This window comes from Chiloscyllium plagiosum, unplaced genomic scaffold, assembly GCF_037043375.1.
Source record: "Chiloscyllium plagiosum isolate Xiang-an unplaced genomic scaffold, Cpla_swu_hap1 HiC_scaffold_1, whole genome shotgun sequence".
Lineage (NCBI taxonomy): Eukaryota > Metazoa > Chordata > Chondrichthyes > Orectolobiformes > Hemiscylliidae > Chiloscyllium > Chiloscyllium plagiosum.
The window spans coordinates 58,848,938-58,876,382 of record NW_028270139.1 but is presented as its reverse complement, the minus strand read 5'-3'; the positions used below and the strand labels follow the sequence as shown (position 1 = coordinate 58,876,382).

The 27,445-nt window shown below is 40.5% G+C and overlaps 1 protein-coding gene across 4 annotated transcripts in view; it reads right to left on the bottom strand.

Annotated features, from left to right (window-relative positions):
• The window catches only part of pcdh7b (protocadherin 7b), a 393,944-nt gene that overhangs the window by 259,182 nt on the left and 107,317 nt on the right, over positions 1 to 27,445 (bottom strand). The window contains exon 2 of one of the 4 annotated variants that reach the window (XM_087987047.1): positions 18,573 to 18,674. The exons of the other annotated variants lie outside the window; for them this stretch is intronic. Within the exon in view, the coding sequence (XP_087843173.1) occupies positions 18,642 to 18,674 (33 nt within the window). The 3' untranslated portion in view covers positions 18,573 to 18,641. Of the gene's footprint in view, positions 1 to 18,572; positions 18,675 to 27,445 lie in introns of those variants that run through there. 4 annotated transcript variants of the gene reach the window in all.

The following is a 27,445-nucleotide window of genomic DNA, read 5'->3' as shown; positions in this document are numbered from 1 at the left end:
TCTCTGAGTTTTCACTTGATAATTTTTTCTCTCCCTCTGCTGCTGGATTGGGGTCTAAGCTACTTTCTTAAAATATTTTAAGAGGTCTGGTATAGTCTGATCCATAACAGTAGTTATGCATATTTTACAACAACAACAGGAGAGATTAAATTTTCTTCATAAATTCTGACAGATACCTAGACCAGTGATGTTATAATAAACATACAAATGAAGATGCATAAGCAAAAGGCTATATTCTGAAAGAGATGCTGCAGAACATCAGTAACCTTTCTGAAGCTAATTTCATTATTGAAATATTTCCAGAGAGCATTACAATTTGTAATGCAAAAAGATGGCATGTTGATTTTTGATGGATTTTTAGCAATAAACCATTCTGATATAATCCAAACACATTGATCAATTATGTTTTTCTGTGTTGCTCAATCATTTAAATTTACATAGTCTTCTAATCTTCCATAGTGCATCTTCTATTTATAATACATTCCAGCTTTTTAAATTAAATGATAAAATGCACTTTACTTAAAAAGCATTGGAAGAAAAGCATGATGCAGCTGTATCATGCCTTTTATGGTGACACCCTTAAATGGGTTACTGTGTTCCAAGGATTCATTCAAAGGCTTTGATTGATTACACATAGCACTGATGGAAGTAAAGCTGTTTAAGCATTATTCCAGGTTTCTGACTCTTAAAAAAAAGCTCCACCATGAGCCCACTAAGGTAAAACCAAGTGTAAAATGATGTAATCTTCTAATCTCAAACAATTCTCCATTTGCATCACAAACTTTGCAGAACTTTTAAATCATAAATTTATCTGCTTTTTAATTTTACAGTTAATAAAAGATGAGCAGCATGCAACAGCACAGTAGAATTTGAAATATGCCCCAGGCCTACTTGCTTCATTTTACTTAGACTTCTCATCCTATGCCATCAGCATGGAGCAGCAGCTCCAGCAGCACACCTCAAAACCAGGTAGCTTTACAGTAGATTTCTTCAACCACCTGCTCAGTAATGTGGGCCATACAGTAACCAATAGCAAAACAGTTAGCCTTTTATGTAGTGAAGAGTGATATCAGATTCACTGTATGAAATTACCTGAACAGATGGTTGACTCGCTATTTAAGCAGAAATGCCAGTGGCCTTGAGCCAGGAAATAATTCATATGTGATGAAATAAAAGAAAATAATGGAATTTGTTTAATCAGAGTGGACACAGGAACTGTACAACAAATAAAATCTACTATTTTGCTGTGGTACAGTAAATTAACTGATAAAAGTGTCTGTGAAGTAAAGGGGTGTGTGTGTGTGTTGGGGAATAAGCATTGATGTTGGATTAGAAATTGGGGCAGATAAACCTGGAAGAACTGTGGAGGCTGTCAGATGAGCTAGAGGCCTTCCTCAGGGGTTTGCCACTCCAATATTTAACAGTAATGGAAATAAAGTAAGATTCTTCTGGCCCACATTTCAGTCTACATGCTGCTCATACCCCATTTATGTCAACCAATGTCATTTCATGCCTGTATATCCCCATACCAAGCTATATCCCTCGACACATCCCATCATGCTCGCATAACCCACGTGACAAATTAGGTTCCTCTATTGACCCTCATGGCCCTTTACACCACCTTCTTCACACACACCTACCAAGTCAATTCATTTAAAATCAGCATGGCAGACCTCAGGTAGAGATGCTATAAAATAAAACTCTAAGTGTAAATTGAAGATTTCACCCTATTGAATCAAACTCTCATTCATAAGAAGATTTTTTTACTACAATTAGATTCCTTCATCAACTTAAAGCCATGTAGCAACAAACATTTAGTTCAACAAGCACTGAAATCCATAGTACCACATCAATAAATTTAAAATCACATGCACCTGTGAATCAATTGAAGGCACCTCACCATGTGTATGAAATTATTCTTTCAGCAATAATCCAGTAAAGCAAACCATAAACAGACAAAGTGAAATAGTAAACAATGTTGTTATTTTCAAGACTTAATGTGTTTTCATACGAGGGGAATTCACCATGGGTACATCAGAGCTTTTTTCAAAGATTTAATGAGCAGTACTTTTAATGCCTTAATATTTTTGATAACTTCCTTTGAAAATTCTAGCATGTCATTTTGACACTTTTGATGGATGACCATGACAAATTGCTTTCTCAAGTTTTTCGACAGTTTTGATAAGTCTATTGACAGTTTCAAAGATCTTAACAGAAATTAAGTTACGTACTTTTATACACAGTCATGCCTAGTTTTAACAATCCCAAAGGGCATCTGACCTCTACGAAAAGACACGTGATCACCTTGAAAGGTGTTTCTGGAATCTGATCCAAAGGAGTGCCTTACCTAGCCAAAGTAGTACCTTGCCAATCCAAACAAACTTTGTGCAACTTCAGAACTGCTCCAAAGAGGGATATTTTGCACACTCGGGTTGACAGACTAAAGGGATGCCAAAATTAGATTTCAGGCAAGTGATGATATAAATGGCTAGCTACCTTCATAAACCATACAGGCATGAAAGTCAACGAGGTAAAAACAATGACTGCAGATGCTGGAAACCAGATTCTGGATTAGTGGTGCTGGAAGAGCACAGCAGTTCAGGCAGCATCCAAGGAGCTTCGAAATCGACGTTTCGGGCAAAAGCCCTTCATCAGGAATAAAGGCAGTGAGCCTGGAGCGTGGAGAGATAAGCTAGAGGAGGGTGGGGGTGGGGAGAATGTAGCATAGAGTACAATGGGTGAGTGGGGGAGGGGATGAAAGTGATAGGTCAGGGAGGAGAGGGTGGAGCGGATAGGTGGAAAAGGAGATAGGCAGGTAGGACAAGTCCGGACAAGTCACGGGGACAGTGCTGAGCTGGAAGTTTAGAACTAGGGTGAGGTGGGGGAAGGGGAAATGAGGAAACTGTTGAAGTCCACATTGATGCCCTGGGGTTGAAGTGTTCCGAGGTGGAAGATGAGGCGTTCTTCCTCCAAGCGTCTGGTGGTGAGGGAGCGGCGGTGAAGGAGGCCCAGGACCTCCGTGTCCTCGGCAGAGTGGGAGGGGGAGTTGAAATGTTGGGCCAAGGGGCGGTGTGGTTGACTGGTGCGGGTGTCACGGAGATGTTCCCTAAAGCGCTCTGCTAGGAGGCGCCCAGTCTCCCGAACGTAGAGGAGACCGCATCGGGAGCAACGGATACAATAAATGATATTAGTGGATGTGCAAGTAAAACTTTGATGGATGTGGAAGGCTCCTTTAGGGCCTTGGATAGAGGTGAGGGAGGAGGTGTGGGCACAGGTTTTACAGTTCCTGCGGTGGCAGGGGAAAGTGCCAGGATGGGAGGGTGGGTTGTAGGGGGGCATGGACCTGACCAGGTAGTCACGGAGGGAACGGTCTTTGCGGAAGGCGGAAAGGGTGGGGAGGGAAATATATCCCTGGTGGTGGGGTCTGTTTGGAGGTGGCGGAAATGTCGGCGGATGATTTGGTTTATGCGGAGGTTGGTAGGGTGGAAGGTGAGCACCAGGGGCGTTCAGTCCTTGTTATGGTTGGAGGGGTGGGGTCTGAGGGCGGAGGTGCGGGATGTAGACGAGATGCGTTGGAGGGCATCTTTAACCACGTGGGAAGGGAAATTGCGGTCTCTAAAGAAGGAGGCCATCTGGTGTGTTCTGTGGTGGAACTGGTCCTCCTGGGAGTAGATCCGGCGGAGGCAGAGGAATTGGGAATACGGAATGGCATTTTTGCAAGAGGTAGGGTGGGAAGAGGTGTAATCCAGGTAGCTGTGGGAGTCGGTACATTTGTAAAAAATGTCAGTGTCAAGTCGGTCGTCATTAATGGAGATGGAGAGGTCCAGGAAGGGGAGGGAGGTGTCAGAGATGGACCAGGTAAATTTAAGGTTAGGGTGGAATGTGTTGGTGAAGTTGATGAATTGCTCAACCTCCTCGCTGGAGCACGAGGTGGCGCCAATGCAGTCATCAATGTAGTGGAGGAAGAGGTGGGGAGTGGTGCCGGTGTAATTACGGAAGATCAACTGCTCTACGTAGCCAACAAAGAGACAGGCATAGCTGGGGCCCATACATGTGCCCATGGCCACCCCTTTGGTCTGGAGGAAGTGGGAGGATTCAAAGGAGAAATTGTTAAGGGTGAGGACCAGTTCGGCCAAACGAATGAGAGTGTCGGTGGAAGGGTACTGTTGGGGACATCTGGAGAGGAAAAAACGGAGGGCTTGGAGGCCCTGGTCATGGCGGATGGAGGTGTAGAGGGATTGGATATCCATGGTGAAGATGAGGCGTTGGGGGCCGGGGAAACGGAAGTCTTGGAGGAGGTGGAGGGCGTGGGTGGTGTCTGAAAGTCAGTCTACTGTCAATCCTGCCCCTGCAAAAACAGAAAATGTGATGTTTGAGGGTGGGACTTAAGATTTCCGATTACTTCTACCATCTGGGCCTTTGTCTTCATACATAAAGATACATAACACAAAGTCAAAACTCTGTCCTTCTCATGTGCAATACTTCAGTTCCCTTTACTCGTTGTTCCTCCCACCATTGAATACTAGTACCCAATTTATAACAAAATGAATGTCATTTTAAGCTGTGGGTTCACATTCCCTGTTCTATCATGATATATATGTTATAATTCAAATCAACATACGAATAAAAATCTTGTACCCTGTATTTATACAGCATCTTAACATGTTGCAGCTGTTTAGTCAGAAAGAAACTGACTCCTAGTCACACAGTAGTACTGGTAGCCAAGCTCCTGGTTAAAGAAGTAGGTTTTAAGGACGTTCTTCAAAGAGGTGAGATAGCAATGAGAGAGATTTGGAGACAGTATTCTAATGCTTAGAGCCTAGCTAGCTTAAGATGCATCTACAAGAAGAGTTGAAAAAGGATATCAGGCCTAACAAACCAGTGTCATGCAAGAACTGGTACAGTTGTAAACTATTCACCAAACTATGATCCAGGTCTTCTCTTGGAAAAAGGCAAAAAGAAGTCAAGAAATTCTTGAAAACTGGGAAATTCTTATGTGACTTCCAAATGGAAGCAAGAAAGGGTAGTTTTCTATGCATTAAAACAGCAGACTCATCGTGGAAATGAGAACTGTCTACTTTTCTCAGATATAATTTATAACATTATTTGAAGCAATGCAGCAACTCACCTATTTGACATTTTGTTTCCGATAACAAATAAATACAAGTATATCCTGGCATCATAACCATGTTTGTGACAAAAATAACACTTGCCTTACTTAAACCTTGGAAATTATCCATCGAATTCAATAACAGTGACAAAAATATGTTACAGTGCTTTGTGTTTACAAAACTTGTGGGCAGAGTCAAATTTTAAATGACATTGCTGTTACGTTCATGTGATGAAACTGCATTATAATCAACTGCAGTCCAAATAAGAACTTACTTCTATTTCATTTTTGATTAAATAGTAAGTACCTTTGTGTCTTGTGAAATAGGCTCGTGTTTTCGGTACTACAAGTTTCACTTTATCTTATAAATAGATACATATTACTTGACTTACATCTGTTTATTTTGTCATTGAATTGCCAAGTCGGCCATTCAGTCCCTTGATGTCTTTCAATGGTTGCTCTCCATCTCAATTCTGTGCAGCTGTCTTGGTTTCATGGCTTTTTATACTTTTGTCTAGTATAAATTTATTGATCTCAGATGTAAAAGTATTAACTGAATTACTATCCAATGCCTTTTATTGTGAGAGATGATTCCACACCTAAACTACCACTGCATGATTAAGTATTTCCTCACTGCTGTCTGGAAAGTCCTGAATCTGACTGTAACATTATGTCCCTTTGTCCAAGACTCCCCATGAGTGGAAGAAAATTCTCTCAAGTATTCTACTAATTATTTTAAAATTTTATAACCCTTAGTCAAACTTAGCTGAGATAACTTTTCTTTTCATCTAACCCTTGGAAGCCTGGAAACATACAGGTGAATTTTTTGTTGCACTCCTTTCAAAGTCAAAATGGTGATGTGCAAAAAAGTTGTAGAATGCTCCAGATATTGTCTAACCAGGGTTTTGTGAAAATCTTTATTTTTGTTCACTTTGTATTTCAGTTATTTCCAAATAAAGGCAAACATTCTTTTTGTTGATTGTTTTTGTACTTAATACTTTTTGTGAACTGTGCACACTGACCTTAAATTTATTTGTATTTGCAATGTTCCTATCTTTTCACCTGTCACTTAACACATGGCTCAGTAGTTTTTGGCCCAAAATGGATTTCTCACAGTTACCTGCATTGAACATATAAAATGGGAACAGGAGATGATTTAGTCCCTCAAACCTGCTCCACAATACAAAATCAACTACAGTTTCCTAAATTATCCACACATTTCTTGATTCCTTTAATACCCAAAAATCTAACCATCTCTTGATTAGGGAAGTCAGAAGAAACATCTTCACATAAAGACTGGTGAGAATGTGGAACTGACCACCGTGAGGAGTATATCCTGAACTGAACAGTTTAGATACATTTCAGGGGAAAGTGGACAAACATATGAGAGAGGAGGGAATTGATGGTTACAGTGATTGATTTCAATGAGGGGAAAGGTAGTAGGAAGCCCAACTTGAGCCAGGGATGCACTGGGTTGGGCCATTTGGCCTGTTCTGTGACATATATCCTAAAGAATCCTATGAATCTACTCAAGGACTGAGCACCCAAAGCCCTCTGGAATTCAAAAGATTCACAATACTCTTCATGAAGAAATGTCTCTTCTTTTCAATCCCAAATGACCAATCATTTATCCCAGCATTATGACTTCTATATCTAAACGATCCAGTCAGAGAAAGCTGCCTTTCAGGATCTACACAAAAAAGTTCTCAAATTTTAGATTAGATTAGATGCCCTACAGTGTGGAAACAGGCCATTTTGGCCCAACATGTTCACACAGACCCTCTGAATGGGTCTGGGTGGGTTACTCTTCAGAGGGTCGATGTGGACTTGTTGGGCTGAAGGGCCTGTTTCCACACTGCAGGGAATCTAATCTAAAACAATCTCTTGCCAGGCCCCCTCTTGAATGCCTTGTCTATCCCTCTAGTTTCACAACGGCAACTTACATTTTAGACAAAATTTAACATAATACAACATCTCAAAATAATTCATAGGAGCATTGTAATGTAAATTTGATATCAAGGCACAAGGAAATACGAGAAGAAATTATCAAAAGCTTAGCAAAATAGGTATATGTAAGGAGCATCCTAAGGGTGGAAATAAGTCAGAAAGGTGCAGAAGTGTAGGAAGAAAATTGGCAGCTGAAGGCACAGCCAATTGCAATGGAGCAATTAAAAATAGGATATGCATGCAACCAGAACTGGAGCAGTGCAGTATCCTGAAGGATTGAGAGTTTAGGGCAAATCTTCAGATAACAAGGCACAAATCCATGGATGAATTTGAAAATAAAGCTGAGAGTCCTAAAATGCAAGCATTGCTAGTCAGGAAGCACAATGGTTAAAGGTGAACGGAACTGGGCTTCCTCAGAACAGCTTAAATTTCTTTATACATGCTGTCACTGTCCTTAATTATAGATTCTAATGACTTCCCCACTGGTAACGTTGGAACAACAACTCTATGCTTTCTAGATGCTTTTCCCTCATCCTTTAAGTGCTATTTTATAATCAAAGTCGCTTCTCCCTCAATAACAGCTAAAATTTTATTATTATACTTGGCAAGCCATTGAGGTTAAACAACAACAGATAAAAGAAAAAAGTAGCATTGCATTCCAAAGTGACTGACATACTGGACATGGTTGGCATATTCTTCCACTACTTTGAAAAGCATATTGCTGCTCTGAAGATTTGATTCAAATGCTAACACCTTTTGTGATACAGTTGTATTCAGAAACTTAAGGAGACCCAATAACCTGTTCACAGTTTCCTGAATTACAGAGGAGGCTGAGCCCACTAGGGCTCCATGTCTGCTCTGAGACATACTAAACCTTGCGGTAAAAATGAGCTGAAATATTTAATGAAGGAACAAGGTGTAAGATTCACAGAATACAGAAGGACAAGAAATGAAATGAAAATTTCTCAAGAACTCACATTTTCTTGTTTGATTTTTGAATTATCTTCACCTATGCAGAGTTCAAGATTCAAAACCAGCCTAAATTATGCAACGAAGATTGTTTGTAAACTGTCTGATGCAGAAGTAAGTGAACATCCATTAAGAATAATGGAATTCTGCCATGTTATTTTGGCTTATTCCAACTGTATGATAGACCTTCAAGATAACAACATACGAGTTACAACTTAACTATTAAAGTGATTCTGTAGATCGGTATTAAGCTCAACTTTAACAAAATCCTTCATATCCCTTCAAGATATATAGTAACTAGATTTAAATACAATTTTAAAAAACCTACACTGTAATTAGATTTAAATACTACACAAAAACCTGGTTTAATAATTTTTTTTTGTTATTTCTCCTGTGAACCCAGATATAGTTGAAATCACAAACTCCAACAGACGTAATTCCACTAAGCTGCTGAACAGCCAACAAAGGGCTTCTTTATTTAAGGCTATTTTACAGTCTACACAGTAATCATTCATTGAATGGCTGTTTAAAACTCTTGTGGTAACTTTTCCACTAAAACACATTTAGGGAGACACTGGCACTGGCAAGAGACATAGAAAACAATGACAGTTGGCAGAATGATGGTTTATGACTGGAAGAGCAGGAAGTCCGTATAGTGTTGGCATGCTGCCTAATAGGCTGGCACATGCTAGTGATATGCTGGGCAGGCTGCCTGCAAAGCACTGGCACTGTACCAAGTGATATGGTTGGCATGATGTCAAGATATATGATTGGCAAAATACCTCGTGGAAGGAACAGCTGATCAAATGTCTTCTGTTGTTACTGCAGTTTACCAAATCTCACCAAACATTAAACAAAAATTATGTTCTTGGTGAGGTCACTTATCTATTGGTACCTAAGGTTAACAAAAAAAAACAACAAACCTAATTCTTCCTACCATTGTTCCCTCAGTCTCCACAGCCTCCACCCAGTCACCATCCCACAAAGGAGAATGGTTGTGGTCTTTGGAGGTCAATTATCTCATTACCAGGTCACCACTGCAGCAGTTTCTCAGGGTAGTGTCCCAGGCGCAACCATCTCCAGCAGCTTCAAAGACGTTCCTTCCCTCATAAGGTCAGAGGTAGAGATGGTTCCTTATGATTTAACGCAATGTTTAGCATCATTCGCAATTGCTCAAATCCTGAAGTGTTCTGGGACCATATCAGCAAGACATGGACAACATGCAGGCTTGGACTCACAAATGGCTAGTAACATTCACATCACACATGTGTCAGGCAATGAGAATCTCCAACAAGACAGAATCTAACTATCATTCTTTAACATTCAAATGTATTATCATCACTGAAGCCACTACTACCAATATCTTGCAGATTACCCCTGACTAGAAACTGAATTGCACCAGAAATAAACACTGTGGCTGCAAAAGCAGGTCAGAAACTTGAAATTTTGCTGCAAGTAATTCACCTCCTGATTCCCCAAAATCTGTCCACCATCTGCAAGGCACAAGGTACAAGGCAGGACATAACACAGCTGGCATTTGCTGAGGAGACTGCAGCTTCCACAAAATTCAAGGTATTTGAAACAATTCATGATAAAGCATTGCCCTTCAAGAGCACAGATCTACTGCTCAAACGTTTAATCACTCCACCAGCAGCACACTGCGGCAGCAACTCACAAATATATCTTCAACAATACTATCCAAACTGCCAATCCCCACTATGTATAAGCCCTAGGAAGATTTTGGTAACATCAACACCTGAAAAACCTCTAATTTGATTTTGAAATATAGTTCTGTTCCTGCATCATCACTGGGTCAAACAGACAGACGTGATCAAGAAGACAGAATACCACCATCTTTTCATTGATATTTAGGGATGGGAAAGAAATACTGGCTTTCCCAAATACACTCATATATCTTGTGAGTGTACAGAAAAGAATCATTTGCATATTACATACTATTTCTCACTACATGTGAGGCTCCCATTCCAAATGTTCATTCCCAAAATCTGACCTTTTAGAAGAATTACACCTCTCCCCATAGCTCTTTTTGCTTTACTGCTTCAAATATTTATGCCAATTTCCATCAAGAGATACACAACTTCCACCTGAAGGTTCACTATGAATAAAACACTTAGAGTTCCAACAAACTGCCTTGGAGAAATTTCACTTAACCTCAGTGCTCAAGCTCTGAATAACAACATTAGTTATCCAAACTGAACAAAACATTCTTTCCTTCCTTGCTATCAAAGTCCTCATGATTTTTTTTAAAAATCCATTAAAGATCCTCTTTAGCTTCTCTGTTACCTTGTTTCTTCATTTTACTACAATTTCTAAACCTGATATTACATGAAATACTCTCTAGTTTTTATGACCTTAAAGAAATGGTCATTCAAACTGCACATAGAGTACTCTGGCTATATTCCACGAATTAATCTGTATAATTAATTGCTGCCTTTATTATACATGTTCTTTATGTTTCTTTTTTACAAAATCCCAAATTCTATGCTCTTTATTGCAGCTTCATCTTCTAATTATACAATTGATCTCTGATATTTTTCTGTTCATCAACATACTTCAACACCCTCTTTGTGAGTGTTTGTTAGTTGTGTTCCTTCACAAAACTGTACAACCTCATCATTTGTTCAAGTTAAATTGCACTTGTCCCAGCTTTGTGTCAATCCAGCACAAGGGGCTGTTGATGGACTCTGTGCCTTTTTATAACAAACAGTCTAGTTCCCTGAGGAACAAGATCCACGTCTTCACGCACTCTGGGACCCAACAAAATGCAGGTCTCACAATGTGCCATTTTTCTCTTCATACTCCTTCTGCAGGGCCAGGTCCTTATCAAGCTGACCAAGGCATAACTCCAGATTGAGCAGTCAAGAAGTTGACAAGGGTGTTAGTGAAGAGTTGAGGGAGTCAGTTTCATAGTTAGTCAGGAGTCAGAGCAGATTTTCATCCCTCCAAATTACCTGGTTAACTAGTCAGGTGTTCATTGTTGCAATATATAATGATCACTGTATATAATCTGTTACCAGAATGATAACTGTGCAGGAATCTGAAAGAACTTTCATTCTTTAAATTTAATTTTAAATATTAGCAGGCTAACAAGTACGAATGATCAGGCGCAGGTGTATTTTTTTAAAATGGAGTGAGCACAATCTAAGTATATTACCACCCACTTCAGAGTAAAGAGAGAAAAATAAAAGAAAGTGTCAAAGATTTATCTACTTTTATGCATTTATTACCTCAATCATCTGTAACATGAACTTTTCTCAGGACATCACTATTTATTTCCCCACGTACCATAGCTTCCATTAGCATTTCCACAGTAAATACTGACATGAAATATTCATTTAGTATCTCATCCATCTCCTGTGGCTCCACATATAGATGGCCACATACATATATTCTATGCATATTCCTGATGAAGGGCTTATGCCCAAAACGTCAATTCTCCTGCTCCTCGGATGCTGCCTGACCTGCTGTGCTTTTCCAGCACCACACTCTTAACTCTGATCATCAGCATCTGCAGTCCTCACTTTCTCTATATTCTTCAGAAGCCTTACTATTCTCTTCAGTGTTCACAACATTTCAGAGCTTGGTATCATTGACAACTTTTGAAATTATACTCTATATAGCAGTATCCAGATCATTAATATATGCATATTAAAACAGCAATGTTTCAAACACTTGCCCTGGGTGTTAGCATGCTAACTTCCCTCTAATGTTAGAAACACTTGTCTTCATTGATCAGACCTTTGAGTATAGGAGTTGGGACGTTATGTTGTGGTTGTACAAGACATTGGTGACAGGGACATTTTGGAGTACTGTGTGCAATTCTGGTTGTCCTGCTATAGTAAGGATATTATTAAATTGGAAAGGGTGCAAAAAAGAGTTTTGAAGAAGTTACCAAGCCTGGAGGGTTTGAGTTACAATGAGACGTGTTTTTTTTTACTGGAAAAATGCTGGCAAATGGGACTAGATTAGATTAGGATATCTGGTCGACATGGACGAGTTGGGCTTAAGGATCTGTTTCTGTGCAGTACATCTCTATGAATCTATGCTGTTGAGGACGTGACCTGACAGAGGTTTATAAAATCATGGGGGGCATAGAAAAGATCTTTTTCCCTAGGATAGGAGTGTTCAAAACTCGATTTTAAAGTGAGAGGAGAAAAGTTTAAAAGTGACCCGAGAAGCAATTTTTTCACACAGAGGGTAGTTTGTATGTGGAATGAACTGCCTGAGGAAGTGTAGATGCAGGTACAGTTACAGTGTTTAAAAGACATTTGGACAGGTAGATGAATAGGAAATGTTTAGAGGGGTATGGGTCAAACTCGGGCAAATTGGACATGTTTAGTTTGGGAAACTTGGTCGGCATGGAGGAGTTGGACTGAAGCGTCTGTTTCTGTGCTGTATGATGTTGTGACTCTTTTAAAAAAGAGAAGCTAACAAATTTAACCAAATCCTCATGCTTCTCTTTTTGGAGAATATGTCAGTGAAGCAACAAAAGCCAATAATTATAATAATATATTATCCTGGGCATCCATTGATAGTACTTATAAAGAGGCTAAGGAATTGTTGGAACACATTATATTCCAGCTTGGTGGGGCGAGTGCTAGCACTGAACCAAGATTTAATAAAAGCAATTCAGGTATGGGTATGACTTATTTTCCTGTATTTTCATGTAGATTATTTAAAGCAACTCAAGTTTTTAATTTATAGCCAGGCTCTAGAGCTCAGTGTTTTCATTCGAAAGTGAAAAGTTTTACTTATAATAAATTCAAGCTGGGCCTCATGATCAAAGCGTCTGACACCATTCATTGTTTAGAATCATGGATGCAGAATGACACCTGGGCAGGATATCACAGATTTCCCAAGTGGAAGGAACTTATCTTCCAGCATTAGTTACCATCATGAGATGAAAGATAAAATAAAAATCAGAGACACCAACTAAATGAGTAAGATATTTATGTTGAAATAGATATGATTAATTAAATGGTGAAGATATCAATGTAGAGATGAACATGAAATCAAACTGACAGCTGTAACATGAGTGACAGTGGCTGAGCAAATTATGATGATCTTGAAAGTGCTGTAGTATCTAGCTGTAAAAATAAGCATTATTTTCACAAATTCTTAGTCCACACATAAAAATTACTACTACTTAGCATTAATCCTGAAAATAGATTTACAGTGAAGCAGTAGGATAAAACACTATGAATTACATGTTTAATGGAAAAAGCTTTATTTCAAGATTACACTAAATAGACACTCTGTAATCATTAAAACAACTTACAATTGGCCATTGAAAGAATAGTAGTTTATTTCTCCTTTAATTATCGTTAAGATTACTTCGGTTGAATTCACAATAGAAATCCCAAAAGCACAACGTTACACAGTACCTGCACATTAACCTAATCCAAAGACTGTCAAGTACTGATCGAGTGGTTTTCAACCTTATGCTAGATTCAGTGTTTTGTTTATGTATTTTGACAATGGTGTTTAGGGAGAAATGCCTTTTTTCCCAAAACATTTTAATGTTCTTTTAAATGTTCAGCACAGCGCAGTAGCCTTTTATTTAACTTACCTTTAATAAACTACCTATGGTTTGTGTGTGTGTGTAGGGATAAGTTTACTACAGACAGAGGTTTGTTGTCTGCAGCATATCCTTTGTATGCTGCAGCAAAATCCTTGGTTCTTAAAACACGAAAATTCCGTTTTTCTGTTTTTTTTCTGAACTGAATATTGGCTCTTCCAAGTATTCTGCTGCTTTACCAACTTGTATTTCTCTTTCTTTTTTCAGGTCTCCCTGAGGCTGCAAGTGTATTTCCAAAAAGACCAGCTGCTCCTCTTTTGTGTCATGGTGTGAAAACTGGCACTTGATTACTTTATGTCTGTCTGTCACGTAGTCAGAAATTAAGCTGTTCACTGACAATTCCACTGGGTCCAGCATCATTCTCAACTATTGCAATTACTAAGCAGCTCGTGGTAGAGCTTCCAGGTTTTGGTTGGGATGTGCCTGGTAGGATGTTTGCCATAAATATGTTCGGCATTGATTTTCTCAAATAATGAAAGATCAAAGCATTTCTCCCTAGCTTCCGCAGCATCACTACTGCTGAGTAGCCTATCAACATCCTGGAGATTATCAGATGTTTAGGGATTAGCAATACCAATAATTTTGCTGCAGATCAGAGAAGGCTCTGGATACTTTGTAATAAGCTGTTCACCCAGTGACTAGAGAATGTTTTCAGCTCTGAACGAAACACAAATTATTTCCTGTAGTTCTCTGCTGAAATACTCCATAGCAGGCAGAGCATCAGGGTCCCAAAAGAACATTGGTTTGAATATCTAATTTGAAAAAAATCTGGACATTTTTTGCCACTCCACTAATATACAAAAGGTCAATGTCACAATATGTGTACTAAACAAAGTTCATCAGGATTTTCAAGGAAAGATCAAATGCCAAGTTTACTGCTGGCTCACTTCATACATAACGAAACTTCAGATTTATATCCATGCACTTCTCACATAAATCCTGTGTTATATGTTAATCCCAAGACAAATAAATTTAGTAGATTTCCCATGAAATACATGAGGCAAACCGAGCATACAGTTGATTTTATCTTTCATAGCTCTTCCTGGAACAGGTCACCAGCCTGGAGCCAGAGACTTTAGCTTGAGGGGCACGACTGTACAGCAAGTACAGATGACCAGAAGACTCACTCACAATTATATAATTTAATTTGATTTATGATTGTCACATGTAACATTATACAGTGAAAATTATTGTCTTGCGTGCTAACCAGACAATCATGCCTCACGTAATTACATCAGGGTAATAGAACAGAATGTAGAATATAGTGTTACAGCTACAAAGAACAAGGACAGAAGTTACATGACACCAGGGTATGGTGCAGTGAGCTTTCAAAAAGTGCCTACTGGGCCTTCTACCTAACATGTTGTATGTCTATAAATGAGCTGGGGGCTCCTGTAATGCAGTGGTAGTATTGAGCTAGGAGGTCTGGGTTCAAGTCTCACCTGTTCCAGAGGTGAAAAATAACATCTTTGAGCAGGTCAATTAGAAAATAGGTTTTAAAAACACAAGCCGAGGCATGGTCTAATTGGTACTGGCTACACTCCTGGCAGCCAATTCCGGTAAAGTAGCATCCACTTCAGGGAAGATTGGTAACACCACTGGGATCTACCTAGTGACTGATGTGTACCCCTGTGAGGTCAAAGCCCAGCAGAAATATAGAGACAAGCCTGGTGAACAGCATGACCTCCTGTATTCCTACACCACACCGCTAGTGCAGAGCCCACCTGCAGATATGAGCCATACTGGGAGTGGTTTCCCATACATAATGATGATGTGGCAGACACACGTACACTTTATTTTCCAAACTGCAAATGTCTTCAGAGGGAAGCTGCATCTTGCATACCTTCACAGGCCTCAGCTATAGTGCAGTGTCCATGCTCCCAGTGGGTGCTGCCAGAGAAGTACAACTTTGATCAGTCCATTTGGCTCTCATAATTGCAGCTTACCTGCCATCATTAATTAGGCAGGTTTCCCAGAGGCAGCCAGTTAATTGACCATATGGAGAAGATCACATATGCAGGCAACCCTCAAGCACAATCAGGATCAGGTCACAGAAATGCCGCCTGGTGAAAACTAAATTGGTAGATGCTAGTAAAGGTGTTAACTGTGCGTTGCCGATTGTTGCGTGACAATCTGGCATTTGTATTTTCACCCGAGTCGCCGAATTCACAACAGTAAAAATTAACATTAAAATGCAAAAACATGGCAAGAAGATGCATGTTTTGTGGTCAGGAGGTCTGGACACACAAGATTTGTCATATAATTTTAATACATAGGAATACTTCTTGGTCATCATCAGTATCAGCCGACTAAACCATTAGTGATTAAATTAATGATGGTGTTGCTTCTGTCTGTTTCCCTAGGTGTTGCTATTTTGACTGATATGTCAGGACACTTTCTCCTGTTGTCCTTATGCTTCCATATCTGTCATAAAATTTATTAGGTGTAGCCTTGGAGAGTTGATTAAATCAAGATCGAAAAATGTCTTCAGGACTTTGAAGGATTTTGATAAAGAAACACTTATGACTACATAAAGATTCCATGGCAGATGTGTTGGCAATTAGACACATTCAAGGGATTGGTCAAAGAGCCAGAACTGAGTTACAGTCTTTACTGCACTGCTTGAAAGGTGAAGGAAGAAGATTCAGCAGTGACTTTCAAAAGTATTTGAATACATAACAGAAAGGGAAGAACTGCAGGGCTCTGGTGAAACAGAATGGGAATAACTGGGTAGAGCTTTTTTTTTTCAATGGGACAATGGCTTTTTTCGTGTGGTTACGTTCTATGATTCCATGAATCTCTTTGGGATCATGTGTAAATCTATTTTGTTTTTTTTTCTGTCCTTTTTGGTGAAATTTTCATGAATTTCTTTCATTGTTGCATTGTATATTTTCTTCATGAATTACAATTGAAATTGGTTGACAATTTAAAAGAATAGGAGCTGTGAGATTATGAATTGAAAAATCAACACCTGGAGCACTCGGGCATGATCTTGTGTGTGGGTGTATGTGTTGCACATAATGGGAAAGAATGGAACCCATTTATTATAAGGGACTAATTTTATCTGTGTCACTTTTACATCTCATAAATGACAGCTGTCAACCAAGCAGCAAGAAAACAAATTGCAGAAGCATTTAATCAAATTTAAAACCATGACCAATATGCTTTACATTTACATTTAGTTAAACTTTTTAATTTGCTTGGAGTATTTCCTGATTAACAGTATTTTAACACAGAAGATTTGCTTTTACATGTTAGGTCAGTGAAACATTTTTCATCTGTTATTTTTACAGACTGAAGTGTTTTATGTTCAGGTTTCCATCAACTAATCCAGTCAAACAATATTTGGCTCTGTGCCACATCAGCGCCTGTGCTCCTTTTTCTATTTTAAGATTTGGATACAGTTATTTTCTAAACAACCTGTTCAGATATATTATTACATACAACTGGAGCAAATGAATCTTGAACTCAGGCCTCCTGGCACTGCACTGCTACCATTTGACAAAGTATGGCATCAAGGTGCCCTAGTAAAACTGGAATCAATGGGAACTGGGGGTAAACTCTCCACTGTTTGGAGTTCAACCTGGCACTTAGGAATATAGTTGTGATTGTTGAAGTTCAATTCTCTCAGCTCCAAAACATCTGTGCACAGTTTCTCTGGGTAGTGTCCTAGGCCCAACCATCTTCAGCTGCTTCATCAATGACTTTCTCTCCATCATAAGGTCAGAAGTGGTGATGTTCATCGATGATTGCACAATGTTTAGCACCATTTGCAACTCCTCAGATACTGAAGCAGTTTATGTTTAAATGCAACAAGATCTGCTCATTATTCAGGCATGGGCTGAGAAGTGGCAAATAATAATTGCACTACACAAATGTCAGGAAATTACCATATACAAAGGAGACAATCCAACTACTCCCTCTTGACATTCAATGACATTACCACCACTGAATCTCACACCATCAGCACTGTGAGGGTTACCACTAACCAGAGATTCAACTGGACTCACCACATAAATATGGTGGCCACAAAAGCAGATCAGAGGCAGGAATAATGTAGTGAATAACTCACCTCCTCGCTCCCAAATCTTGTCCACAAGACACAAGACAGAAGTGTGATAGAATACTCCCTACTTGTCTGAATGACCGCAGCTCCAACAACACTCTCAAGAAGCTTGACACCATCCAGGTTAAAGCAGCCCACTTGACTGATACCACAGCCACAAGCATTCACTCCCTCCACTACCGACACTTAGTAGCAGCACGGTTTACTATCTCTAGGATTTATTGTAGAAATACACCAAAGATCTTGAGACAGCACCTTCCAAAACTTCCATCGAGAAGGAAAAAGGTAGCAGGTACGTGAGAACACCATTTGAAGTTTCCTCCCAAGCTACTACTCAACATCCTGACCTGGAAACATGCTGCCATTTCATCACTATCACTGGGTCAAAATCTTGGAATTCCCTCCCCATTTGCATTATGAGTTTACCTGCAACACGTGGACGGTAGCTGTTCAAGGAATAAACTCACCACTATTTCTCAAGGGCAATTAAGGATGACAATAAATTATGCCAGCCAGTGACGCCCATGTCCCACAACAGAATAAACAAAAAAAGACATACCTCTGTGGCATGGGGGACTTGAACATGGGCATTCTGACCCAGTGGTACCACTGCATTACAAGACCTTCAAAAGCACCTATGTATTTTTTTGCACTGCTTTCAGTAAAATTAGGTTGTTACTTTAGAAAAAAATCAACAATGCAACGCTGCTACATGTTTTTTTTAAATAGAATGTATATCTTAAATACAAAGCTTTATATTTTATATCAGCTAGGACAGAACAAGTTATAAATGCACTAGACAATACTCCAGAAGTCGATTTGGAGAGAGGGAATGATGAGCAGTTGCCTCGTGCCAAAATCTCAAAGGATATGAAAAGGAATCTTAGGCTGAAGAAGACTGCACAGCTAGAACGTATGGGTAGTCAAGAGGTTTGCAGCTGAGGATTTCTTCAGTGGATCAAATATTCAGTGTTGATAAAATGCTGGAAAAAACACAGCAGGTCAGGCAGTTTCATGGTTCAACAAAGCTCAGGAACAACAAGAATTCACAACCGAAAACATGTCAGCAGCAGAGTTTTGAAGGACTAGGAGTTCGTGGAGGGTGAAGATTATCAATCAGAGATCACAAAGTTAAGTGGAGAGGTGACAGGGTACAGATATTAAGATAGGAATGGAGGTAATGCACTGGACAGAGAGAAAATAAGTATCTGAAAGATATAAAGCTGAGATCACTGCTACAGGTCAAAAAAAGTAGCAAGATTGTGAGCAGTCTGACAGAGTAGGTGAATAAAGTCAATAACAAATATTCAGTTGAATTCCGGCAGGGACTGACAATGATACTCTTAGACATGCTGATCTTCTACTGAGAGAAGTTCTGGCTCATCAATGGTTTATTATCATGTGGCGAGGAGGGGGAATCTATGGGTGCAGTGATCCACTGTACAAATCACTTTACTTCCAACCTATTAAAATCAACAGGGTGAAAACTGGACATGTTTTACGATAGACAATCCATTCTGCCAGTGTGCCATTCATACATTCGATTTTAATATTACACTAAAATTGTTGAGCAGCAATGAGGAGTTTTTAGGGTTAAGAGGTAGGTTAGTGATGTGGAATTAGATGTTTTTGTACAAAGTGGAAGATGACCAGAACAACTGCGAATAATTCAGTTGAAACAGAACTTTTACTGAGTGACTGTAGACTTATCAATCATAAACCTGATCTTTCAGTCGAGCAAAGTATCGAAAAATCCCAAAGGCTTTATAAGTGGTGGGTGATTCATTATTGCCAAATTTTGTGAAAAATTAAATCTAACACCTCTCCCCCTCAACATATTAAGAGGCAACATGTGGATGAGATAAAAGAAAGCTGGCAAGAATGGATCTTATTGGGAGTCCTGGTTCAAATCCCACCTGCTCCAGAGGTGTGTCATAACATGTCTGAACAAGTTAATTTTTTATAAAAGGTTAATTTTTGTTTAAAAGACTAGATTATTTTCTTCCATCATAGCCCACGCCCTACAACCTGAGCTGCCTCGTGTGTATGTGTGGTGTGTCTTTCCACCTTCCAAAGAGGCATTCTTTTGTACAGGCTGCTGTCGCATACCATCTATCTCAATTCCCACATCCGCCGTCCAAGTACACCTTAGCATGCTTAAAGCAGCTGGGTTGCAGGGATCCCCCAGGAAGGTGTTGCATGTACTAGTCTTGTGTAACTGTAGATCATGACGATTCATGGACTCTCAGCCTAACTGTTTACGGTATTTTGCAGCACTGTGGAGTCCATGGAGCATGTTTATGTTAGTTGTGTGCATTTGCACCCATTTTTAGTTACTTGAGAAATTTGTTGTTGTGTTTTTGGTTTCTCTTCTGCCCTATACTTCTGATCTTTGGGAACATGGTGCAGAGAGGACAGGCAGATTAGACAATCTCCTCTTGGATCAGCTCATGGGCTTGGCCAGGTCGGCTATAAATAGGTCCAAGCAGGGGCCATAGAGGAGGCCTTCTCTGCTAACTGTCTGCCCCTCTTTCACGGTTATGTTTGTGCCTGGGTGTCCTTGGAGAAGTAGTATGCAATATCCATCAATGCTCGTGATGCCTTTAGAAAGAGGTGGGTGCTGTGAGGGATGCAGTGCCTTATTTCCCCCAGCAACTCCACTTTGATTTAGACACTTCCTGTACTCTGTAAACCACACAGAACTCTGCACACCCCGCCCCAACCTTTGATCATTTGCACTGCCCTTAATGGGCAGTGTACTTAAATACATAATTGGCTACATATGTATTTTTACTGGTAGTGTTTACTAGTTTAAAAAAAGCAAAAGAAGAATAGATCTTGAAGGTAGTTTGGAGGTGGCTATGTGACTGCTGTACAAAGCAGTTTGGAGTTACACACATTGTACTGGGAGACAAGAAATGTTGACAACACAATGCAACTGACCACAGAAGGAGGAGTGGAGAACAATGGCAAAACTGAACACCTTGAACACTGCAGAGAAGTCAATAAGAACTCGGAAAGATAAATTCACATACTCGCTGCAAAGGGTAATATGCTCTCAGTGGAAGGCATAAGTGCTGCCACTGCAAAATCATAAGATTACCTCTGGTGTCCTAATAGTAATGAAACATGAGGAATGATAAGAAGTTTTTCTTGAGTTGCTAGGGTCCCTGGATCAATAATAAAGCTAAATTACATTTTTGAAGCATATCAACTGGAACACTGAATTAAATTTTCTGTTGGCAGCACAGCTAACTGCTTCACAGCACAGAATAAAAATCATGTGGAATTTACATGTATTTTATTGCCTATCCATGTTCTATACCTGCGGCCTCAAACAACCTAATGTCTAAGTCAAAGGCATCTTATTGCCAATAATCTAAAATAGTTGGTGATCTTTATGTGGAATGAAGGGAGTGGTTGACAAAAGTAATATTTTTGTAAGGTAACGTGATTTTAGGCATGTAACTTCTTGAAAATACATGGAATGTTAAATACTTGACTGCTGCATGGTGTGTCACAGCAATTACCATAAACTGACACTGGGTAATTAATTGCTGTTCTTCACAGCCCCAAGGCACCAACGTAATCCTATCTGAGGCCTTTCCTTTTGGACAGATTGCAGGAGATGTGGGAGAGCAGCACATTCTCACTGTGTCAGAGCAGAATATGCTTATGAAATGAAGTGCAAAACTTATAATTTTTGTCACTTTAATGCAATGACCCAAACAGAAAGGCAGGATGTATGATACGTGATTAGAGAAAATGGTGCCCAACCCACAGAACATTAAAATAGACTCGGATGACAATTTTGCAATTGCATTCACAGTAAACTCATACTGTGTCATGCTGTAAGCTGTAAATAACAAGTGGAAAAATATCTTCCACACCAACAACTTGTGACTGAGCAAACAGACTCCATGTGGCCGGCAAATATGGTAGTGATGACTTGAGCTGTGACATTCTTTTGAATGGAAACCAGCCTCAACATGCATCTCAATATCAAGCCCAAAAGGTTGCAAAGTGTCTAGTTTGAAGATGACATGTTGCTGCTCCAGTTTTCACTGTGATTCACTGGAGCATTGCAGCATGCTAAAGACAGACAAGTGGGCATGCAAGCAAGATGCTATGTTAAAATGACTAGCAATGGGAAGGTCGGGGTTATACTTACACCTGGACCGAAGGTGTTCTGTAAAGCGGTCACCCAGCCTATGTTTGGTTTCTCAAATGTAGAGAAGGCCACATTGGGTGCAGCGAATACAATACACAAGATTGGAGGAGATACAGGTGGAATACTGCTTAGGCCCTTGGATGGTGAGCATGGAGAAGATGACGGCTGTTGCACTTTCTGTGGTTACATGGGAAGATGCCATGGGAAAGGGGGTTATATGAGGAATGGATGAGGGTACATTCAAAAGTGGAGTGAGGGGAAGATGTGTTTGGTAGTGGTGTTCTACTGGCATTGTCCGAAATAGCGGAGAATGATCCTTTGATTGTGGAGGCTGGTGGGATAAAAAGGCAGTACAAGCAGGACCCAATTTCCCTTATGAATGATGGGGTGGGGCAAGGGCAGAGGTATGTCTGAGGGCCCTGTCAACCACAGTAGGCAGGAAACACAGTTATGAAAGAAGGAAGCCATGTCAGCAGTACTGTTTTGGAAGGTGTCCTCAGCATGCTGCAATGCTCCAGCAAATCACAGTGAACACTGGAGAAGCAATATCTCATCTTCAGATTAGGCACTTTACAAGCTGCTGAGCTCAATATTAAGTTCAACAACTTCAAACGGTGAACCCATTCCTTCCCTTTCTTTTAGCCTTTGCTTCTTACATTTTCTGTAACCCTCACTCCCCTCCCTTCCAACCCGCCCCCCCCCACCCATCTCCCAATCTCAATGGGCCTCTTTGCTCATTCCAGTATGGCAGTTAGACACACCATTGTTCTGCCATTCTCACATTCCAATCACTTAATCTGAACTATCAACACCCTTTCTCCTCCAGCACTCCAACCCTACCGCCGATTCCTGCATAAATGCTGTCGCCTCCACATTTCATTTCATTTTACATGCTCTATCTCCATGGATGCTACCTGACCCACTGTGATCTCCAGCTTTCTTTTGTTGTCACTTCAGATTCTAGCATCTGCAGTACAGTAGGTCACCCGTACCCGTGGGAGATATGTTCCAAGACCTACCGTGGAAGCGCAAAACCACGGATAGGAGCAAACCCATTCAGTTAAATGGGAAATTTACCTTCCTAGCCGCCCCCGGTCCCTGGTTCCGGAAGCTTCTGTGTAATATGTTCAGGCAACGGTAAACCACGGGTAACTGAAAGCGCAGAAAACAATTCCACGGATACAGGGTTCACCCTATAATTTGCTCCTGCTTCAACACAAATCTCTTTATAGGACAAAAATCCAGGAATCCAGTTTGGGATTAATTTTAAGGTCATTTTACATCTCCACCTTGCTTGCATTCTAAACTTTCTGTCAATGTCCTCCAGGGCCGATTAGATTAGATTAGATTACCTACACTGTGGAAACAGGCCTTTCGGCCCAACAAGTCCACACTGACCCTCTGAAAAGTAACTCATCAGACCCATTTCCCTCTAACTAATGCACCTACCACTATGGGCAATTTTTAGCATGGCCAATTCACCTGACCTGCAAATCTTTGGACTGTGGGAGGAAACCGGAGCACCCAGAGGAAACCCACGTAGACACGGGAGAATGTGCAAACTCCACACTGACAGTCGGCCAAGTCTGGAATCAAACTTGGGTCCCTGGCACTGTGAGGCAGCAGGGCTAACCACTGAGTCACCATGCCACCTCTTGTGCTCCAAAGAAGCCTAATGCAAGCTTGAGAGACATCTTTCAATCAGATACTTGTCAATATTCCAGGCTCAACCCTGCATTCAATACTTTCAGAACAGAACCTCGGCTCCCATTTTGTCTGTTTTATTGACCATTGCTGTTGCTTTTCTCACTTTTCTCTGTTATTACCTTGATTTTGCATTCAGAAGCAGCTTTTCAGAATCTTGCCATTCATATCTCCTCATGTTTATTTTCCATTTGCTTGTCCCATTACCACTTCCTTTGGCATTGCATCATGAAATCCTTTGTCATTTACACCCACCTGGTTTTCACTTTATCATAGACCTTCCATTTTCTTCTTTGTTCCCAAACCTCTCTTTCAAAAGCTCCAAATTAAATTCTTAACATTTCCCAGTTATCATAATGTTCACAGATCAAAAATATTGAAACAGACTTGATCAAGTGGATAAGAGAACATCTAAAAAATGGTTGCAGACTGGGGCAGCTGCCATTCCTGCCTCTGTTCCTATTCTCAGCCATCTACACCTGGCTATGTCTACCTCACTCCAGGTAAGGTTTTCAAAATTTTTACGGACATGGCTGGACTTCAGCAGATATCAGGTTTCACTTGAGCTGCATTACGGCATAACCCATGGGCCAAAGGTGAGAAGAACTTAAAAGGGAAGTAAAATGGTGTTACCTCCTCAATAGTTCATGTGTTGTACCGATATTCAGTGAGGTGAGTTATGCTCCTGCTCTGTTTGGAAAAAGTTATTGTCTTAACAATAGGCAGTATTTAATTGCAGCAATGACAGCATTGCTAACCAGCTTGGGAGCCAGGAAGAGTCTTGAGTCACTAAAACAGATGTTGCTGGAAAGGCTCAGAAGGTCTGACAGCATCTGTAGACTGAATTCAGAGTTAACATTTCGGGTCCAGTGACCCATGCTGCCAGACCTGTTGAGCTTTCCCAGCAATTTCTACTTTAGTTTCTGATTTCTAGAATCCAGGGTTCTTTCAGTTTTTATGAGAAATCTGAGTCATCTTGGTTTAGACAAACCTGCCAAATTTTGAGGGGATGGAGTTTGCTGAAAGGGCAGGGGCTTGGTTCTTAGTGGGCTTTCCCCTTCCTATTTCTGATTCCCCTAAATGAGTGACCCCACCTGAGAACACTCAAATAAGTAAAGCAAGGTTTGTTTTTCAGGCATCAGCATGATGAGTGCCCTGGCCAGTTTTGGCTGAACACTAGTGGGAGCAGGATGAGGCCATTAGCTACATATCAATTATCCACTTAACAGCTTCAATTAGCCGTCCATGAGCCTTCCCACCCTAACACAGTCAGGGCAAAAGTAGGAAAATTTGGAGAGAAGTTACATTCATTGTTAGGCCATAATAAAATATCATAAGAAAGTAAAGAAGAAGTAGGTCTTTTGGCCCATCAAAGGTGGTGGGCTTCCCACCCACCACTCTCCTGAAAAAATGACACACCCCACCCAGATGAGGGTATTAAGTTCCAACTATCTGATTGCTAGACTGTGACTTCTGCTCACTGTAAAGTTGTCAATTAAAAAATCAACAGTGTTAATGTCATAAAATCTTCCACTGAGTTAAGAAAACCTCACCAAAGTCTTTCAAACCTGCAACCCTCACCGAGCTAGAAGGACAAGGGCAGCAGATATGTGCAAACACAACACCTTAAGGTTCCCTTCCAAACCATACAGCATCATGACCCAGAACCATGTCACTGTTCCCTTACTATTGCTGGGTCAAAACCCTGGAATCTCCTTCCTGTACCTACATGTGAAGTACTGCAGCAGTTTATCATCATGTTAGAACAGTACAGCACAGGAACAGACCCTTCAGTCCACAATGTTGTCCCAAACATGATGCCAAGTTAAACTAATCCCTTCTGATCGCCCATGGTCTGTATCCCTCCATTCCTTGCTTATTCATGTGCTTACCGAAAAGCCCCTTAAAAGCCCCTATCTATTCTGCCTCCACCACTACCCCTGGTGGAAGCATCTACCACTCTCTGTGCATGAAAACTTGCCCTCACATCTCCTTTGAAAATTCTCCTCTTACCTTAAATGCATGTCCTTTAATATCAGACATTTCAATTCTGTCAACCCTACCTATGCCTCTCATAATTTTATAAACGTCTATCAGGTCTCTGTTCAGCCTCCGCTGCTCCAGAAAAACAGCCCAAGTTTGTCCAGCCTCTCCTTACTGCTTATACTCTCTAATCCAGGCAGCATCCTGGTCAACCTTTTCTGCACCCTCTCCGAAATCTCCACATACTTCCCATAGTGTAGTGAGCAGAAATGAATGCAAAGACTTTTTCAAAGTCCAATCAGAGATGGGCAGCAGATGCTCTGACATATACATCCCAAGAATACGAGAAGAAATCATCCAATGATTAAAAAAGTATGTTTCACAATATTGAAAGGATAGACAATTATGATCACTAAATATAAAATTTTAATCTTTTCCCATTGCTTTCCTGCATCTTTACTCAGGTTTTTATGAACTACAATATAACTGCTTAATTATTTTACAAACATTTGAGTCTGTTTACACAATTGGTTTGAAGAATTAGTTTGTTTACTCTTGGAGTTTCATGGATTATTGACCAGCCTCCAACTGCTAGAATAAGGCATGCGAGCTCTGTTCAGACAGTGAATAATGTGTGTGAGGGATCTAAGGGTGTGAGAACATTGAATGTCATGGGATGCCATGGTAAGGGCAGAGGGGGCAGGCTGAGAGATGATCAGATGTGGAAATGTGTTGCTGGAAAAGCGCAGCAGGTCAGGCAGCATCTAGGGAACAGGAGAATCGACGTTTCGGGCAATGGCCCTTCTTCAGGAATGAGGAAAGTTGGTCCAGCAGGCTAAGATAAAAGATAGGGAGGAGGGACTTGGGGGAGGGGCGTCGGAAATGTGATAGGTGAAAAGAGGTCAAGGTGAGGGTGATAGGTCAGACTGGGGTGGGGGCGGAGAGGTCGGGAAGAAGATTGCAGGTTAGGAAGGAGGTGCTGAATTTGATGGATTTGACTGAGACAGGCTGGGGGGAGGGGAAATGAGGAAACTGGTGAAATCCGAGTTCATCCCTTGTGGTTGGAGGGTTCCTAGCCGGAAGATGAGGCGTTCTTCCTCCAACCGTCGTTTCGCTGTGGTCTGACGATGGAGGAGTCCAAAGACCTGCATATCCTTGGTGGAGTGGGAGGGGGAATTGAAATGTTGAGCTACAGGGTGGTTGGGTTGGTTGGTCCGGGTGTCCCAGAGGTGTTCCCTGAAACGGTCCGCAAGTAGGCGGCCCGTCTCCCCAATATAGAGGAGGCCACATCGGGGTTGGAGGAAGAACACCTCATCTTCCGGCTAGGAACCCTCCAACCACAAGGGATGAACTCGGATTTGCATAAGGGACAATTCTTGAGAGTCGGCTGAAATCATGAGATTAGTCCAGTCTCCTTGCCATCTCTGACATGAAAAAGTGATGCATTTATTTTGTTTCTCTGTCTATAGATGCTGACAAAACTGCTGTGTGTTTCTGGCAAACTTTGCTGTTTTTTTTAGAGGTAATAATAGGTTTACATTTCACCTTCAATACTTAGGCTATACTGAGGGAGGGCAGATGACCTGGCTATTTTAGAACCCCACTAGTATTCATCCCTTGAAATAAAGATCAGAATAGTTCAACAACAGTGAACTGAATCTCTTTCTACTGGATTGCTGCCAGGCAGAGGAAGTAAACACTTATCCAAGCATGTTTAAAGGAATAAATGGAAAATCCCAACCATAACAAGAGTGATAGTTATCATGCAGATCTGTGAACAAAACATATATTTAGTTGAATAAACGTTTTATTAACTAAAGAATTTTGTTCTAACACAAATTCAAAAGAAATGACACGAAATATAAAAATAATCTTAATGGGCATTTAAAAAAGGAA